This window comes from Equus asinus, chromosome 3, assembly GCF_041296235.1.
Source record: "Equus asinus isolate D_3611 breed Donkey chromosome 3, EquAss-T2T_v2, whole genome shotgun sequence".
Taxonomy (NCBI): Eukaryota; Metazoa; Chordata; class Mammalia; order Perissodactyla; family Equidae; genus Equus; species Equus asinus.
Window position 1 is genome coordinate 131,921,543 of NC_091792.1, and position 19,978 is coordinate 131,941,520.

Here is a 19,978-nt window from a genome sequence, read left to right on the forward strand (position 1 = left end):
TCCTTCAGATCTGTGGTTTCCTGTGCAACTTCTAAAAATAAACCTGCCTTTCCATGGCTGAGAAAGGCCGACTGCCAGTCTCTGCTCAGTAGCTGGGGAGATTTTTATTTTAAGGTTCAGTTATACCCTGCCACTCCCTTACTTCACGACCTCCAATGAGTTCCCATCTTGCCCAGAATAAAACATAAGTTTCTTATTTTGGTTTGTGCTCACCTTCTGACCTCATCTCTCCCTCCCCGGACCTGGCTCCCTTTACCTTCTTCCTGCTCCTGGAACTTGCTAAGCAAAGTCCTGCCTCAGGGATCTTGAACCCAGTAATCCCTCTGCTTGGAATTCTCTATCTTAGATACGGCACTGCCGGCTCTAACTCCTTCTGTCACTCAGCTCAAAAGTCATCTCTTCATTGCCCACCCCTTCCAACTCTGGACCTCAACATCCTTCATCAGTTGCCCTTATTCTAGCACTGTGTTGTTTTATTCATAGCACTTATCTTTCTGAAATGATCTTGTTTACTTATTTGATTACTTGCCTATCATTTATTTTCCCCACTAAAAAATAAGTTCCAGGAGAGCAGAGACCTTGCCTTCTCATTCATTGTTGTATCCCCAGTCCCTGGCACACAGCAGGTACTCAAAAAATGTTTGCTGAATGAAGGCGTGAGTGAATGAATGGATGAACAGCTGAATTGAGAAACACTGGCAGAGTCTGGTCTATTTTATCCAGCCTCCTCTGACTTCTTCTAAAATCACATTTTCTGGAGGAGTCCTCAAGTTAAGTAAAGGCTTAACTATGAGTTAAAACAAAAGAACACTTGCCTCTCTAGGAGATGGAAACATTTAGAAAAATTAAATTTCACCAGGCAGCAAATGAAATGAAATTTGCAGAACCACAAAAGGGAAGTAGCGAATGCATCTATTATTTATCGATTCCTTAGTTTACTGAGGATGTGTAGAAATTACCTGAGAACAGGTACCTCTTAGCTTGGCTGTGTTTCATTTTCCCCTTTTCATGTAACAGTTTTACAGCAGCCTTAAATATCTTCTTGATTTCATCGGATATCTCTTGCCAGGTCTTTTCATTCTCAGCATTGGTGGAAGGCTGCATCTATGGAAATATAAAAGCTAGATATCAGTCTTAAAATCTTCAAAGAAAAATCCACATTTAAGAGCAAGAGAACTATGATTATTTGAAGGTTTACAATGTGCCACTACTGTGAGAGGTGCTTACCAGACAGTATCTCATTTAATCTCCCCATAACCCTGAAAGTTTTGTGAAGTTAGTTTCACAAGAGTGTGAATCTAGACAGGATTTTTTTGTTGCACTTTCTTGTTATACCATGTATTTCCCTCTTGAGTTTTGATACAAAGGTTATAACAAAATCATCTCTTCAATATCCTCTAAATAGGAGTTAAAGGGGAAGTGCTCATATGTTATAATTTAATTGTTTTTAGTTGTTTCTTCTTCATTTTTTTTAATGATCCTCTAGGAAATAAAATAGAAAGATTGCCTACCAAGAAAGTAACATTTATAGTCTTGATGATAATCTTATTCACACATTCAACTATTTAACAATGATTTATGCAGAGATATCATATGGGGGGTTTAGAGAATAACTTAGATTTCGTAGAATCAAATGAAGAAGGAACAACTAAAGCCAGTTAAATGGTAACACATGAGCAAGTGCTCCCAAACTACTGTATGACCTGGTTTTCTTGAGGTAGCTTGTTTTTTGATAGCTACATTTAGTCTTAGCATATTTACCTGGGGAATGGTTTGGATTTACCCCAGTATTCCTCCCCACAGAAGCAATATTCTTGTAGATAATTACTTTGAATAATGCATGTGAGGGGGAAGAAGAAAAATCAGGTATTATGACATGATTTCATATTGCATGCAGAAAATGCTTTATGTTAAATATCAGAATGACAGACAAAGTCCTTAAATGAAGAACTGTTGCTAACCCAGGGCTGTCCTCGTCTTGGAGCTGCCTGGGTACTGTATGTATCAAGGATGTTCTCTGTGGAAGACAGATGGATATCTATGCCTTCTTTTCAATCTCTCTAAAAATTCTGTGCAATGAATAGGCCCACTTATTTTCTCTTCCTCCTTCATTCAGTTTCAAGAGACACATAATAGACATATTTGGGAACCAAGATGGAGAGGAGACAATGATAATGTTTCTGTCATATACATACATGAATCGAACTCACTTGAAGATTCTATATAAGATAAAAAATGTAAAATTAACTATGTGTGAAATGTTAAAGGAAAAATATTGAATTAAAAAAGTGACAGACTTGGGGCTGGCCCCGTGGCCGAGTGGTTAAGTTCGCGCGCTCCGCTGCAGGCGGCCCAGTGTTTCGTTGGTTCGAATCCTGGGCGCGGACATGACACTGCTCATCAAACCACGCTGAGGCAGCGTCCCACACGCCACAACTAGAAGGACCCACAACGAAGAATATACAACTATGTACCAGGGGGGCTTTGGGGAGAAAAAGGAAAAAATAAAATCTTTAAAAAAAAAAAAAAAAAAAGTGACAGACTATAAACAATAGCCAGGCAGATTTTAAAAAGACTCCCCCTCCCTCAAAAAAACCTTTCACAATTAAAAATGTAACTGTTGAATTTGAAACTTAAAGTATGAATAGAGTAGACACAGCTGAAGAAAAAAATTGGTGAGCTGGAAAAAAGATCTAAAGTAATCTTCTGGAAAGCAGCATGGAGAGAGAACATTATCAAGGAAACTGATAATGTGAAAGAGAATTAAGAGACATGGAGGATGGACTGAGATCGTCCAGTGTAAATCTAATTAAAGAGCAAAAAGGAAGGAACAGAGGGAACAGAGGAGAGAGATTATTTGATCAGATGATGTCTGAGAATTTTCCAGAACAGACAGAATACATGAATTCACAGATATAGGAAGCATGTCATATACCAATCAGAACAAATACATAGACACATTGTGGTGAGATGGGAGAAATAAGAATATTTCCAGATGAACAAATAGAATTTGTCACTAGCAGACCTTCACTAATGGAACTTCTAAAAGACAGACTTCAGGAAGAAGGCAATGACCCCAGGAAGAAAGTCTGAGAGGCTAAAAGGAAAGGTGGGTCAAAAAAATGGAAGGTTTCTTAGCTTTGGATTTCATTGTTAAAAGGAAATTTAGGGTCCAGGGCAGAATAAGTTTCTGTGCCTTCTCTGAGGAGAAAACCACTCCTGGGTGACATAAACAAAGTATGTATCTTTGGAGAGAAAGGTAACTTACTGCATTTTTATTGCTTTTCAGCATTTCCGATTTGGGTCTGAGGTAATAAGCTGCTGGCACCGAGTTCTCATCACGACAGTACCACTCTTCCAATAACTTGGTCTCCAGCTTCGCCTCTATGGCAGCGTCCAAAATCATTTCAAATTCTGAGGCTTCCACTTCTCCAGGGATTCGGATGTTCCCATATTTTTCACCTAACAGTCCCTGTGTATCACCAAGAAAGTTCAGTTTAGTACTCACATTATGGGGCCACTCAATAAATATTAATAAACAGACAAGATACATCGTTCCATCAGTTTTCTCTTTCAAACACAGTGGATACTTTTTCCCCCTGGATTATTTTATAAGTACAATTAGACCAATGATATTGAGGTTATAATAAATTCACAAACTGAGAATTGAGATTGCATATCATATTAGACAAATCAAAAAACAGAATTTTGTAGCAAATTCATTTTCCCAAAGTTTACATAATACAACAAAAATTGTTCTATTCTGAGATTTTTTTGTTTGTGACAAAGAAAAATGACATGCTGGACTCTGTAAAATATCAAACATGTAAACTCCCAAACAAAAGAATTGCTTTGTAAAGAGTTAATAGTATGATTCTAAGATTTGCAAAGATCTCAGATTTGCACACCTACAAATGAAAGAAGTATGAAATCACTGAATGTGACACTACTACCAACCCCACTGGTAACAGAAAACAATGCGAAATATAAACAAGATATTTTCACCCTATTATATTGGCAAAGAAAAACGTGCTCATTGTCATGTGAAGGTGAGAAAATACCCACAAAGCGCTGATGGGTGTAGGAACTGAGCCCATACTTCTTCGAAGGGTATTCTGGCAATATGTAATAAAAGACTTAAAAATCTAAATAACTTTTGGCTTCACAATTTCTCTTCTGGGAATTTGTCTTCAGGAAATCATTAAGGATGTACATAAAGACTAACCAGAATATTTATACTGAACCTGTTTTCACAGAAAACGGCTGGCATAACAACCCAAGTGCCCAGCAGAGGGGAACATTTAAATATATTATGGTATCTCTACTCAAAGGATGAACCAAATCATGTGCTCGAATTGTATTGACAGAGAAAGGTGTTTATAACATATCGTTAAGTGAAAAGGTAAGTTTCAAAGCAGTATGAATGAGATGCTTCTATTTCGTGTGTGCACATGTGTGTGACAGAGTATCGTGCATGTATAGACACATACGTCATATAAACATAAAAGATTTTATAAGAATACACAGCAAGGTTGTCAGTGGCTATCTTTGAGTGTCTGGTTTTAAATTTACTTAGGTTGTTTTATGAATTTATTGCCTGTTTATTAAAAAACTTTTTTTTGCAATATATATTATTTTGTAGTGAGAAAAACAATAGGTATTTAAAAATTTTAAACCTAGTGATGCTGTCTATACTCCTTTGTGGAGCAACATTTTTCACGGTTCCTCCAAATGCTTGCTTAATCCCGTGGTTCTCCAAGTGTGGTCCTCGAACCAGCAGCATCAGCAAACCCTGGGAACTTTTAGGCATGCAAATTCTCAGGCCCCATCCCACACCTACTGAATCAGAAACTTTGGGGATAGGGCTGAGCAATGTGTCTTTTAGCAAGCCCTTCAGGTGCCTGAACTACTGGTTTAAGCTAATGAAAATATTAGCTTATACAGCACTGGATATTTCAATTAGTCTTCAGTGTCTTATCTGGGAGAAACAAGGAAGGCACATAAGAGGAATTCTAACACAAATCTATACTCTCCAAACCAAGTTTGTCTGCTTTATAATATCCATGGGAACCTTTCTGTTTAATTTGTGGGCATCTTCATCCTTTTCTTCTATTTACTAGCACCTTTCCCATAAATTTCAAGCTTTGTTTATCTAAGGAATGTCATTGGAATATGAATTGTGGTGTGGCTTCCTTGGGGCCCTTCTTACTATTTCTCCTGCCCATCACTGCAATATCTACAGTGTTCTTTTCATCTCATACAGGCAAGTGAGAAAATTAAAGTCCTGGGTAGATCTGTGTCCAAAAAAAAAATTCATGACCTAAATTCTATTACAAGATGGTAAGCCCATGAGGGCAGAGGCCAGAGCAGTTTATTTCTAGCACATAGAAAGTACTAAGAAGCATGTTTGTTGAATAAATGAACAAAGCGAGAGAGAAAGAAATCCTTAGCGTTTGTTCTATTCCTATCTAAAGATTCTTCTTGTCTTCAAAGACAATATTTCAGCTCTCTACAGGTGGAGTAAGAACATGGGAAGGCACCAGTGCTGTCAGCAACCTTCCTTTCAGGCTGTAGTCTTCCAGCAAGTACTGTCTAAACCCATCCCTGGTTGGGCCATGCCCTCTCTATCTTCTTGGGACATAATCCATCTCATCTAACTGGCTTACTGAAGGTGACTGTGGCTAACTGAATTCACTGTTTCATGCTCAGGTCTCCTCAGTACTAGCCTCGAAGACCAGGCAGGGAGCAAGAGACAATCTGTTTGTTCTCTTGGGCTGCGTAAGTCCCTTTGGAAGGGGCTTGTATGGAGGGACTCTGCATTATTGGGCTCCATTATTTCAGCTTGGTAAGTGAGAGTTTATAGAGGGTTCTTTTGAGAAGAGAGTGTTCTAACTCCAATGCAATGTATCAGCCTGAAGGCCAATTAAGAACACTTATTTTAATCTGCATTTTGGGGCCATTCTTGACAATAGGCTGTATGCAACAAAAATAACATTATTTCAAGTTGTTTCTCACTTTTAATTGTTCCTCTTCTAAAATCTCTTATGTTAAACTTGGGTGAGTGAGCAGTCATGGAACTCTCATTCTACTACAGATAAAGAGGGAGATGATCTTTTTTAGGGTAGCCAGCCTGGTGATATCCTATTTCTTTGGGCTAATTCTGGATAAGAATAGTCAGCATCCTCAGGGGTGTCTGTCATGAGGAGTGAGGATTTAGTGCTGGGATGAGCCATCCAGGAAACCCACATAAGCAAGGTAGGGGATAAGAGGACTTCTAAGCAGTAGCCACTGGAGAAATCCAAAATGGCATACAGTGGAGTCTGGCCCTGGGTGGAAGATCTGGTGGACAGGCAAAACTTTAAATATGGGACTTAGGGGATGGCCCGGTCATGCAGTGGTTAAGTTCGCATTCTGCTTTGGCGGCCTGGGGTTCGCCGGTTTGGATCCCGGGTACGGACCTATTCAGCAGTTGTCAAGCCATGCTGTGGCAGGTGTCCCACAAATAAAGTAGAGGAAGATTGGCACAGATGTTAGTTCAGGGCCAGTCTTCCTCAGCAAAAAAGAGGAAGATTGGTGGCAGATATTAGCTCAGGACTAATCTTCCTTAAAAAAAAAAGGGGGGATTTAGTAATTGACAATTCTCCATCTAGCAGCCAATGAAGCCCAGGAATATCATGGACCTAGCTACCAAGATCCAGGGCAAGATGGCTGGATTTGAGACGTAAAGCAGGAAAGAGAACAAAATAGTGACTAGTGAAATAAGGTCGTATCCCAGGGCAGGACCATCATCACGGCCCTAGCAATTAACTAACTGTTGGTTCTTTATCTTCTTTATGTTTTCCATAAGGCTGGTCCCAGAGTCTAGGGCAGGGAAAAATCTATGGATCAGTTTCTCAAATGTGTTCCATGGATTACCTGTATTTAGATCACCCAGGGTGCTTGTTAAAACACAGGAGACTAGATCCCTTGTCAGACCTAAAGAACACTGTGGTTGGGGAGCCCAGGAATCTGTATTTTCAACTTGGGTTATAAATGAACCTAAAATTTGAGAACCGCTGCTGTGGGCAATGCATATGTGTTTTATGAGTAATGGTCAGCAAGCACAGGAGGGGCAGGATGGGGAACACAGCACATCATTACAAAAATCGAAGGCTATTTAAAAATAATTATTTATCTGAGTTGAACAGCTGGCACCAAATACTGTAATTATTTGATCGATATAGTAAGGCAAAATGTCCCGAAGAGTAGAGAGTACTAAAGAAGAAATATCCCAATCCAATTCAAGTAACAAATAAATATCGAACGTCTACTATATATAAAGTGGTAATAGAGAACTTCAGAAAAGTAATGTGCTACAGGCTTAAAGTTACTTATTGGATTGTTCTCCCCAAGTCTTCTCCTTCTCTCTATTGATTCTCCCTTTAGGTGGAATGCTCATAAATCATGAAGCAGTTACTTTTCAGATGTCTCAGACAGGATCCTGCCTCAGTCTTCTCTTGCTATTTAAGAAACAGCAAACAGAGAAATAGCAAAAGCGAAGTTTGCTACCATATTTTTCAGGAAGACTTTTTTTGGGTTCTGTGTGGTTACAGTTCTAAGGTAACACACAATGCATGCCTATATCCATCAGGGCTGGAGACAGTCAATTCAGAGAAAGAGTCAGTCCACCTCAGTTGCAAAGTCCAGCTCCTATGGTTAATGGCTCAGAGCAGGGGTAGAGATGCAGGACTAAGTCTAACAGACTAGCAGTAAGAGTGGAAGTGGCAAGATGGAGTCCAGTCTTGGTTCCTAATCAGACTATTCCTTAGCTCTCTAGCCATGGGGAGTATCCATGAATAACCTTGGGGACAGCTACAGAAACTATGAGCAAGAAGGCATTCTTCTGTGTTCACTGGAAATGGAATATTCACTCCCACCACTGAAGAAGAAACATTTCCCTCATCCTTCTGACCTCAAGGCTTAAGAAGCTCACTTTTTGCTTAGTTCAACCAACTTTCCTAGTTTGTAGGAGAAATTTGGTGGCAAGTTGAGGGACTACATTCGATTTTGCATTGAGGTCCATGTTTATTCGTTATACCATTGATCAATCTGCCTGTGTGACCCTGGATGGAAGAAATGCATATGTCTGAAATAATTTTCAACTTTTTATAGAATTGTTTAAACACTTTGTCAATGTACTTATGAACATAAACGTGGGATTTCACCTGTCTGTAGAAGTCCATAAACACCTCTCCCAGCCACCTAATCATACGTGAAAACATATTTAAATTGGCCCATTCTTGAACACTGACGATACGTTCTATTAGTTAGGCAAGAAGCAACTATCTAATTCAGTGCTCAAATACAGTCTGGAAGTTAAGTCCAAATGATCGAAAATTCTAAGAAAATTTTCTAATATTTTTTATTTTATTTTTCAGATGTTCTAATATTTTTAACTGTAGTTCCTGCATGTAAAATTCTAGCCTAAGAAATACTTCCAGACACTTTGGAACTAGACAGTGGGCAGCAGTACAACATAGTGAATGTAGTAAATGCCATTAAATTGTTGACTTTAGAATGGTTAATTTTATGTTATGTGAATTTCACCTCAATTGAAAAGAAATACTTTATAAACTATTGAGTTCCTTATACCTGGGAACTTATATGTAAAAGGACCCTCTACTTTTTATTTCATTCTGTCCTCCTTTATATGCTGATGTAGACACATCTAAGCCACTGCTTTCAAAGGCTTTGAGCCAACATTTTCTTTCCCCTCAAATGATTTTTCTTTTCCGTTGGGCAAACAGTGATCCCGCTCACCCCTGCTCTTTATGAGCAGTTAGTTCTGCCTGGGTTTGCCATTGAGAATCTTTGGGGTTTGAGTGTGATGGAATTCAGTTTTTATTGTAGCAAACAGAAGAGAGGGATTGAAGTATTCTTGAAGGTGTTGGTGAGCTCAGCACGTCTTTGTCTTTACCCTGTTGTGGGATGTCAGGAAAGGTAGGTGAGGCAGAGTCCTTTGGGGGTTATGGACGCCACATGGTTTGTAAGCAGGTGGGCAAGTGCTCTTTGGGCTACTGCTTATAAGCCGTCACACATAGGGGCAGCTGGAAGGGAAAGGAGAGACGCCCCACCCCCCCAGCCCCTGCCTTTCCAACTGGTGCTATAACAAGCTGAAGCACACACTCTATAAACGCCCTATTCCCCCCAACTCAGTCACTAATGCAAGGCAGGTGGGACCATTCCTTCCTTTCTATAAGCTTCTGTTTTATGTATTAAAATAAACTCCACATTTATACATACAGTTTTCCCTCATACATGATCTCATTTAATATTCATGACTCTGTGAAATAGCGAGAGTTGCAGAAGAGGACATCAAGCCTCACAGACCTCAATCGGCCTGTCTGAGACCACTTCTCTAGGAAGACACGGTAGTACCAGCACTTGAATATGGGGCTTTTAATTCAATAACCTCGTTCTTTCTACTTCATCAAGTTATTGTGCTATGCTCCCTTTTGAGCTTGCTTTCAAATAGCTTATTTGCTTGTGATGGCTCTTCTAGCCAGTGCCCTTGGCAGGGCCACCATGTATAACGGTTGTGCAGGCTGTGCACTGCACACCTCCAGGGGTCACTGTTCACAAGCACTGCAGCATGCTCAAAGTTACGGCCCTGGGTGTTGGCATTCTTTTTATCTGAGTTACTGCTGGGTAGTGGGATAAAGACGGTTGTGATGTATTCCTGGCGCTCACAGCCAACCTTCACAGTCAGAGCTCTGCTGTGGAGTGAGACCAGTTGAACCATGCCAAAGAGTCAGCTGCACTTGCTTCACACACTTAATGTTATTTTCTCAATGTTTTTTGAAGTCAAGAGGCCCCTTCACAACTGACTTTTACATTTGTTAATATAAACATAATATAAGGCACTTTATTTAGAAGGGAACTGCAACTCAATTATTCAAACTTTAAGTTTCATGTGTCACAAGAAGCAAGAGTAAACGGAGAAAAGGGATGTGATGGTTAATTCTATGTTAACATGACTGGACCACAGAGTGCCCAATATTTTGCTAAACATTATTTCTGGGTGTGTCTGTGAGGGTGTTTCTGGATGAGATTAGCATTTAAATTGGCAGGGTGAGTAAAGCAGAGTGCCTTCTCCAATGTGGCTGTGCATCATCCAGTCCAGTGAGGGCCTGAACAGAACAAAAAGGTGGAGAAAGGGAAAATGCACTCTCAGCCTGACTGATAAGCTGGGCCATTGGGCTTCTCCGGCACCTGGACTAGGACTTACACCATCGGCGCTGCCGGATCTCAGGCCTTGAGACTCAGGCTAGAACTCCACCACTGGCTTTCCTGGGTCTCCAGCTTGCAGAGGGCAGACTTCTGGGCCCCATAATCATATGAGCCAATTCCTTATAATGAATCTCTATAGATACAGTTTCCTTTATATCTATCTATCTATCTATCTATCTCACCTCCTTCATAAATATAATCTCCTATTGGTTCTGTTTCTCTAGAGAACAATGACTAATACAGGCGATGACAGGGAAATCAATTCAAACATAATAATGACAAGTTACCAAAACACTATCTATTAGAATTAAATAACGTCCACACTAAAGCAGTCTTGAGAAAATCTTTAAGAAGGGTCATATCTTTGGCACTAACAGAAACAAGGGTAATACCTTTAGAAAACGATTCATCTCTCAATCGTCAGAGATACACTCTTGCATGTAGGGTTGCAAAGAATGGATGTTAGCAGATACATTTAGCACATAAAGTTTAGTATTCTTCATTTCAAAGCATTCAGTTACCTAGATACTCATGATGGAATTGACAGTATGTAATGATTAGATACTTACCAGCATCTGTCTATGGGCAAAAAATATCTATCTCCCACGATTTGTACATAGTGAGTCTGTCTTTCACATACCACAAACACGAGTTTCTGAAATAGGATATATAAAGAAATATCTTCATGCATAACAAATAATCTACAGATAAAGAATATTCTGAAGTTAGGAAAAGGTAAGCTGTTAGGAGTGACCTTAGCAAGTCGCTTCACCTCTTTGAATCTCAGTTTTCACAGATGTAAATGGAGATAATACTTTCTCCTGTATATTGTCTGGCCAGACATCTACTCTGGTTGGTTGTGGGAATCAAATAGTTACTACAGGTGAAAGCACTTTGTGAAATGTGAAGCACTTGGCAATACAAAAAACATCCTACTTTACTTGTCCATGGTTTATAGTGAAGCACACTCAAACATACATCTCTGTAATAGAAACAAATACTGAGAAATACAGCTGGACAGACAGATAAGGGAATGAAATATCTCTTGATTGAAAAAAGAGAAGTAGAAGATAGGAGGAAAACAGCAGGTAGACAGTTGCTTACAGGTGGTAGGAAGTTAAAAAAATGTAAGGTCAGATGAGGACAAACCTCTTCACTCTCTGGGGGTGGAGAAAAAGAGGCTTAAAAGAATTATGTCGAGTTAACTGCATTAGCCAGCTGGAACAACAGCAACAGATGTATGGCGTTAACCTTTATAGGGACACAGGCAATACTTTAGGGGCAGCGGACGACCCACGTGTAAAATAGAAGTTTTAAAAAATGAAGCAATTTGTATTATTATTGGTGTGTTAATAACCATGTTTGCAGGAATGGAGTTATTTAAATTCAACTCTTCTAAAAAAGAAGACCAGCATTACTATGGGCTAAATGAATAGCATCCCCCAAAATTCCTATGTTGAAGCCCTACCCAGTACATGACCGTATTGTAGACAGGTCCTTTAAGGAGATGTCATAAAGGTGGATCCTTGATCCAACAGAACTGGTGCCCTTTAATAAAAGTGAGAGACGCCAGAGCTTGCTTCCTCGTTGGAGGACACAGTGAGAAGGCAGCTGTCTTCAAGCCAGGAAGAGAGCCCTGGCCAGAACCCCACCATCCTGGCACCCTGACCTCAGACTTCTGGACTCCAGAACTGCGAGAAAACAAGTTTCTGTTGTTTCAGCCACCCATTCTGTAGTATTTTGTTATGGCAGCTCGAGCTGACTAATACGAGCATAATGAAGCAAAATGAAGCACATTTTGTCAACATAAGAGCTGGTATTTTTGGCAATTCATCCTAAAATGTATTGAGAGGGTAAAGTCATAGATTAAACGACTTAGTAATTTCATTTAATAGACAGCAGGATAACTAGTTTCTTTGAGAGTCTCAGGTTTTTCATAATCCAATTATAATTTTACCTTTTTTCTTAAAACATATTCATGGTTTAACTACAGTTATTAAATTTACATACTGAAACCCACTGCTGAACTTAACTCATATTAATAATAATTACTTATATCAATAATAATTCTGCTACTTTGTACTTATTGCAATGTGCTTTTGTCTGCAAGGAAGCTTCATTACCTGGAAAACACTGATCACAACTATTATTCTTGAGAAACATCAAAACAAAGGAAGCAACCATAAGGTGAAAGGACTGAGTAAAAGAACCACAGGGAATGGAACCGTTCTGGAGTTTGCAGTTAATCTGTATCAGTTCCAAAGTACAAATTACAACCCTAACCCCAACCAATTGCCTTACAAAACTGAGAAGTGAGAAATGTGTCAGGATTATTGCAATTCTAAAACACTAGAGAAAATGAATACAAAAGAGCAGGAGTATTTTTTTTGGTGGTGCAGGGGGAGGAGTGTGGAGACGGTTTTGGATGTATTAGAAGTGAGAGGCTTTTATTCAAGTGGTGCTGTCTAGGAAGCAATTAAAAATATGGATCTGTAGGTCAAAAGAGTGATGTGGCTGGAAAAGTAGTTCTGGAAGTCATCATGCATTCATTCAACAAATATTGAGCATCTAATTTGCAGGGTGGCCAATCATTTTGGTTTGCTCAGGACTGTCCCAATTTGAGCCCTGAAAGCCCCAGGAACCCTGTCATTCCTAGGCAAGCCAGGACAATTGGTGATGCTAACAAGACAGACATGGTCCCTGCTCCTTTTGAGCTTTCATTCTAGGAGAGCAGTCAGATATCTGAAGGGATCAGAAAGTTCAAGGAGGATCACAGAGTGGAAAGAGCAAGGCTGAGGACCCCCAACCTTTACGTGGGTACAGAGGCAGGAGGAGGAAGAGTGGAATGGTGTCATAGAAGTCCAGTGAGAAGAGAATGATAAAATGCAAAACATTTCTCAGGAGCTCTTGTAAAGCAATGGAACAATGGATGAAGGTCATGAACAGGTAATTCCCAGAAGCAGAAAAACAAATGCCAGTAAGCATGAAAGATGATAACGTTCAACTCTATTAATCATAGAACTGCAAATGAAAACACGTGATAAGATCTTTTTGCTTATTGAACTTACAGAGGAAAATAATAACACTTATTGGGGTCTAGACAACAAGGAAATGGTCACTCTAGGACACAGTACCAATAAAAATGGGCATAACTTTGCTGAGAATATAGTTTGGCAGTAGGTATAAAATTCCACTTTTAGAAATGCAGCCTACTCTTTGCATAAAGATTTGTGTACAAAGCAGTTCAACAATTTCTAGTCGATATCTTGGCCAGATTCTAGAAGAGATTTTAATTTACCAGTGTTAATATAAACAAGAAAACTGAGAGTAAAATTCCCCACCATAATTACTAATTCACAAAATGTGTGGGACAGAATTCTGCTCAAGTTTCTATTTTTCTGATTCTGAGGAATTAAAAAACAGAGAAACTTCCAAAACCTACAATAAACAACTACGTCCCAATAGCCCAGCTTGACAATTCAACATTTGGTCATATTTGCAAGTGATTTTTAAAAAATATTAATAGACTGTTTTTTAGAACAATTTTAGACTTATAGAAAAACCAAGCAGATAGTGCTGAAAATTCCCACTTAGCAACTTCCTGCACCAATGTTCCCTGTTTTGAACATCTTACATTAATATGGTAAGTTTGTTACCATTATTGAACCAATACTTGCACACTTTTATGAGCTATAGCCTATAGTTTATTCAGATTTCCTTAGTTTTTACTTAGTGGCCTTCTCCTGTTCCAGGATCCCACATTACATTTAGTTGTCATTTCTCCTCATGCTCCTCTTGGCTGTGACATCTTCTCAGGTTTTCTTTGTTTTTGACGACCTTGACCATTTTGAGGAGTAGTGGTCACGTATTTTGTGAGATGCCCCTCTGTTGGAATTTGCCTAATATTTTTCTCATTATTAGACTGGAGTTACAGGTTTTTGGGAAAAGATCAGAGAAGTAAATTGCCATTTTCATCATATCAAGGGTATTACTATCAGCATAATTTATGAGTGTTTATTGACCTTGATCATCTAGCTGAGGAAGTGTTTGTTGGGTTTCTTCACTGTAAAGTCACTTCACCCATCCCCCATTTTCATACTGTACTCATTAGAAGAAAGTCACTATACGCAGTCCACACTTGGAGGTGGGAGTTATGCTCCCTTCCTTTAGGGTGGAGCATTTACATAATTTACATAATCTACATAATTTGGAATTATTCTGCACAGGAGATTTGTCTCTTCTCCTTCATTTATTAATTTATTCAATCATTTATATCAGCAGGGACTCATAGATAATTACTTCATATTTTGGGTTATAATCCAATGCTACTTTCTTTTTCTCCTCAAATTATTCCAGCTTTGGTCACTAGAAGCTCTTTCATTTGGCTCCTATGTCCCTTTGACATACCCCCATCGTTGTGGCAACTTTTTTTTTTGAAAAACTACTTACTTTCTGGCACTATTAGATACTCCAGGCTCATCTTGTGCATTTCCCGCTCCAGAACCTAGAATCACTGATTTCTCCAAGGAGCCCTTGTTCCTTTTATTGGAGAATGGGATTAGAAACCAAGATCTGGGTGCTAGATGTGCTTGTTGCTACTGCAGTGTCATCTCTTTTAGGCTTCTCTGCTGACAGCAAGGAATTATATGTGCATATACTAATCTGTGTATATACTCATATTTATAAGTATTTCCATAGGTAACCTTCTGCGCTCTATATTATCAATCTTTAAAAATTTTTTTTGTTGAGGTATAACTAACATAACATTAGTTTCAGGTGTACAATGTAATGATTCATGATAATCTCAACCTATATTAAGTTAAACATGAGTTCTCCATAAACTCCATACACTAATGTCTCCAACTTTAACCCATTACCACATGGATCTTTCTAGCCTCCTCTTCCTGCTGATCTGTACACCTTGACTCCAACTGTGAGAAACGTGGATCCCACCATCTGACATTCTTTTACTTAATTGTTCAGTTCCAGCATACATGTATAGCAGTATCAGAATTGTTAGCCTCCACCCCAGTGGGAAAGAATTTTATTGACAAGTGTATGGTACTTAAGTGCAGTTCCTTTTGCCTTTAGTCTTACAGACTCCATTCATTTCCAATAGATATTTTTTAAATAAAAGAAATAAAATATAACAGATACAGTTGAATTCCCCTTTGATCTGTAAATCCAGGCTGATCTTCCTCCTTCCCAAGATGCACATATTATTATAAATTTGTTATATATTATTGTTAAAAATTATTACTTATTATAAATTTATATTTAACATATAAAAAGTACCATGCTCAGACCTGATTTCTAACTCCATACTTAAAAATATGGATTCCAGTCATGTTGCAGTGCCTGTGGAGCCTGGTCCTTGCAACCACTGTCCGGTGACTGGGTCCTTCTGCTGGCATGGATACATCGCCCAATGCCTGGCCCACAGCAGGCTCTCACTTCTCATCCTGCTGCCTTGCAGGGGTCGGCCCCGGGCAGTGTGTCTAAGGGTTCTTTCAAATCTGGCTGTGTGTGTGCAGATCCTGCCAAGGTCTTTCAGTGCTGCTTTGAAAGCCTTACAAAAAAAGGTGAATTGCCCATGCATACTGCTGATCCACAGTTCTAAGAAAGGTTTCTTTTGGGGACAGAGCAGACAGGCTAGAAGGAAGCCTGGCATGTGCACCATGGGCCTGAGAACTGGACAGAAGGAAAGCTGGCTCATTAAGTGTTAACTGTCTAAATGACAACAGCAGCATTATTAATGGGTATCTATTAATAAGATCTGGGCTCATGAAAGTCTACTGCAATTTAGAAATGTCCCCTTCAATATATGCCCCATCTATAGTTGGAATTTCACATTTATAAGCCCTTCTAATGTCTTATGTAGTATCCTCTTCTCTCCTTAGATGGTATTAAATTGACTCAGTATTTTAAAATGCCTTTAAGTGGTTTTTATTAAAAGGAATATACATTTAATATTATCATCTCTCTTTCCTGTTGGAAATAACTGAGTTATATGTTAGAAAGCCTTTATAACATGTGGAAATGTTTATCTCATCCATATTTCCTAGGCTCTAGCAGCTGGATCAAAATCATTGCCACAAAATAGGATTTACCTGGCTTTGCATCTACCCTCCGTGGAGCTCAGAATCCCTTGAACTCCTCTGGAAGAGTTCTGGGAGATTTCAGGTATGCTGTGGGGACTACTGGTCTCGGCGTTGCTACTCTGCCATTTCACCTTGTCGGGCCTTCCTTGTCTAAGGCAGTGTCATGAGAAGCACCAGCCAAAAGCAGCTGCTGGTTTGTTGGGGCCTGAAAGGTGCAGCTGCTGCCATCAGTACCCACCAAGGACCAAGATGCTAGAACTGATCCTGAAGACATTTATGCCAAGGTTACCGGTGATGAATGTCAAAGCCAAGTGTTCACACAGCAGGTTGTCCTCCTCTCCTACCACCCCATACAGCTGCCCACATGCTAGTGTTGCCTTCTCTGGTCACTGCAGATGCACAGGTTCCCACGCTATGGAGGTTTCAAGGTCTTCACTATCCACAGCTCCATCTGCTGAGTCCCTTCCCTTCCCACTTCCCAATCTTAGGACACAGGCTGGGTGGTAGATACATGCAGCTGTACTCAGACCCATCCCTCCCTTCCATGCTGGCTCATTTCCTTGGGACTAAACTCATATGTCTTGGTTTACCATTCCTGGAGATATGAAATCTCATAGGCTTTTCATGTAACTATCCTTTGAAGGGGCCCTCTACCATTCTACTCATCTGTGCTAACTTGTCTGAATCCTGGGATAAGGGCAGTTTATTTAGACTCATTCTAGGATTCATCATCTAGTCATTTTGGTGATTGTGCCTATTATAAAGTAACAACTCATTTATCCAGCGCCACTAGCTTTTCCACATGAGAGGGAGGAATATGGTTTTCAAAGTAAGGGCCCTGGGCCAGCAGTTTCAGCATCTTCTGGGAACATGTGAGAAATGCAAATTCTTTTCTCAGGCCCCATCCAGTTCTAATGAAGGAGAAACTCTGGGACTGCGGCCCAGCAATTTGTGTTTTCATGAGCACTCCCGGGTCCTGATTGGGTGCCACTATTGCTGACTATCCTACATTATAGATTTGCTTGATTGCCACTCTTGTTGCCATTTACCGTCTTCAATTAGCCTCCACATTTCCCATAAGCTGGTAGTTAGATTTAGAGCCTTGATTATACTCAGGTTCATTTTTTTTTTAGGCAAGGATACTTCACAGATGATGCTGTGCTTTCCTGTTACATCCATCATGAGGCAAATAAGATCTGTTTGACCCAAAGTTGGTTAAGGTTAAGAAGGACCAGCACTCAGGTGGCTTCTGCATGATGCCTGCTTTACCAAATGGTTTTACCAACCTCTGATGATTGTTGTCTGGACCTATTATTTCCTTTGGGATTGCAAAATAATGATTTCTAATATCACCCATTCTGCATTTATTAATCATTTTCAGCCTTTTGTTGTTGCTGCTGCTTATTTGGGACCATGACAACCTCCACGGCATATTTATAGTACAGCCATTTCCCACATAATGATATTTTGGTCAACGATGGACCACACATACAACAGTGGTCCCATAAGATTAGTACCATATAGCTTAAGTGTGTAGTAGGCTATCCCATCTAGGTTTGTATGAGTATACTATATGATGTTCGCACAATGACAAAATCACCTAATCATGCATTTCTTACAATGTATCCCCATCATTAAGTGACACAAGTGTAAAAGCAGCATCAATTAATGTAACTCTTTGTTTACAAATTTTAAAAAATCTTTAGAGAATTTTTTGATAACCCTTATGATAATCACAGACCCCCAATTTACATGATTTGCATTTGCTTAGAAAACACTCATTTAATTAGCAAAGAAATTACAATTTAACAATTTTGAGTCTGGGTTCTGATTCTAAATCAATTACCGTCTACCTGCGTGTCTGTGTTAAGCCAAACAGGCTGTTCAACCAAGATCTGTCAGTTAGATCTGTTTCTAAACGCCTCAGCCCCCTTTTCTCTACGATGACAACATCACATATTCTTACCTTCCTGATAAGCATGTTAAAACGTTCCGAGATAATGTTTCTCAGAGCACTTTGGGTGACATTATAAAAATGTGTCTCTTAGACCTGACAATTTAACCTATGGGATAGAACAATGTTTCTCAAACCTTTTGACAGCAACCTAGAGTAAGAAACCTATTTTACATTGGGACGCTGTTTACACACACACACACACACACACACACACACTAGAAACAGAAAGTCTTGGTCTCTACCACAGACCTCCAGAATCAGAAATTCTGGGAGTGGGTTCAGTATTGTTTCACCAGTAATTATTAACTATACATGCAATCCACCCTGATGCTTTCTATTTTATTTTCTTCAGTTCTATTCTATTTTGTTCCACTAAAAATTGCTAGAAGCAACCCACCGGGTTAGAATGATTTCCTGATTCACTATTAGACTGCAACCCACATTTTCGAAAATGTGTAACCCTTCAAAGAAACATCTCTTCTCCTAGCTAGTTCTAAAATCACTCTCCACCAGACTGTGCATCCTTACCATTTGGTTGCCTGTGTACGAGTGTCCTTGATCTCAGGCATACACAAATAATTGCAATGCAACATGGTGCTGCTAAAAGAAAAAGTATAAAACAGGTTCACAGAGGTGGGTGCCATTGATTGAACTAGAGGCACAAAGGAAGGCTTTACAGTGAGGATAAGAATTCATTCATTTATTCATCACTTACGTGAAGAGGAAGATACGATAAATGAAGGGCAGGATTCTTGCCCTTTCTGAGGCTAGAAGCTGGATGGGAAAGAAAACAGGACATGGGACAGGCAAGCAGATATGAAGGGAGAAAGAGCCTGGTAGTGTCTGTCAGTCAGGACTCACAGACCTTAAACAAGATGGAAGCTGTGAGAAGGTTGGCTGTCGATGAAGGAAGCAAAACTTGAACTAGCCCTTAGATAAAAAGGATGCAAATGGAGAGATGGGGGTGAAGGTGGGAAAAGACCTTCTAGATGGAGTTAGAGGCCTCCTTCTATAATGTTTGCAGTTATAAATGAGGAGGGTGCTTTTAAGAGGCAACTAGAAGCCTGGCAATAATAACAACAAAGCTTTTATTTTTATCAATAATAATAACACTTGCTATGAAGTTATGAGTTAGGTACTACTATTCCTAAGGTTGAGGAGGTCTAATTAACTTGGTCACATAGCAAGTATATGGCAGAGCGAGGATCTGAGCTCAGGTCTACAGAACTTCAAAGTTCATGGTCCTATCCATGATGCTCTGTGGCATGACTGGGACAGAGCTCATGTTAAGAGCCAGCATGCAATGGTATGTCATGGCTTTTAAGGGATGGGTGGCTCACGTGGGGACTGGCTGAGGAATGTGGACCTAATTCTACAGGCCTCTGATTACTATGACTTGGTCAGCTATGAGATGTCAATTGTTACTGCAAAGGAATCACTGAAGATTGTGAATGAAAAATTATTAGGGCTACAAACAGTGACATTCTTACTAATTTCCATTCTTATATTCATTCAGGGACTAAAAGGGGCAGGGTACCACAAATTGCCCATGACCTGAAGCCTATCTCTCTTATGCCTTGGGCCATAAAAATACCTGGCTCTGCCCAAAGGAGTGCTGCACAAATGGGAATCATAGGTTGAGGTGTGGTAT

General features: G+C 39.6%; 1 protein-coding gene across 1 annotated transcript in view; it reads right to left on the minus strand.

Moving 5' to 3' along the window:
• NWD2 (NACHT and WD repeat domain containing 2) overlaps positions 1–19,978 on the minus strand; it is a 172,899-nt gene that overhangs the window by 14,092 nt on the left and 138,829 nt on the right. The window contains exons 4-5 of the mRNA XM_014859336.3: positions 3,269–3,472; positions 960–1,104 (exon numbers count right to left, since the gene is read on the minus strand). Of these exons, the coding sequence (XP_014714822.2) occupies positions 960–1,104; positions 3,269–3,472 (349 nt within the window). The remainder of the gene's footprint in view (positions 1–959; positions 1,105–3,268; positions 3,473–19,978) is intronic.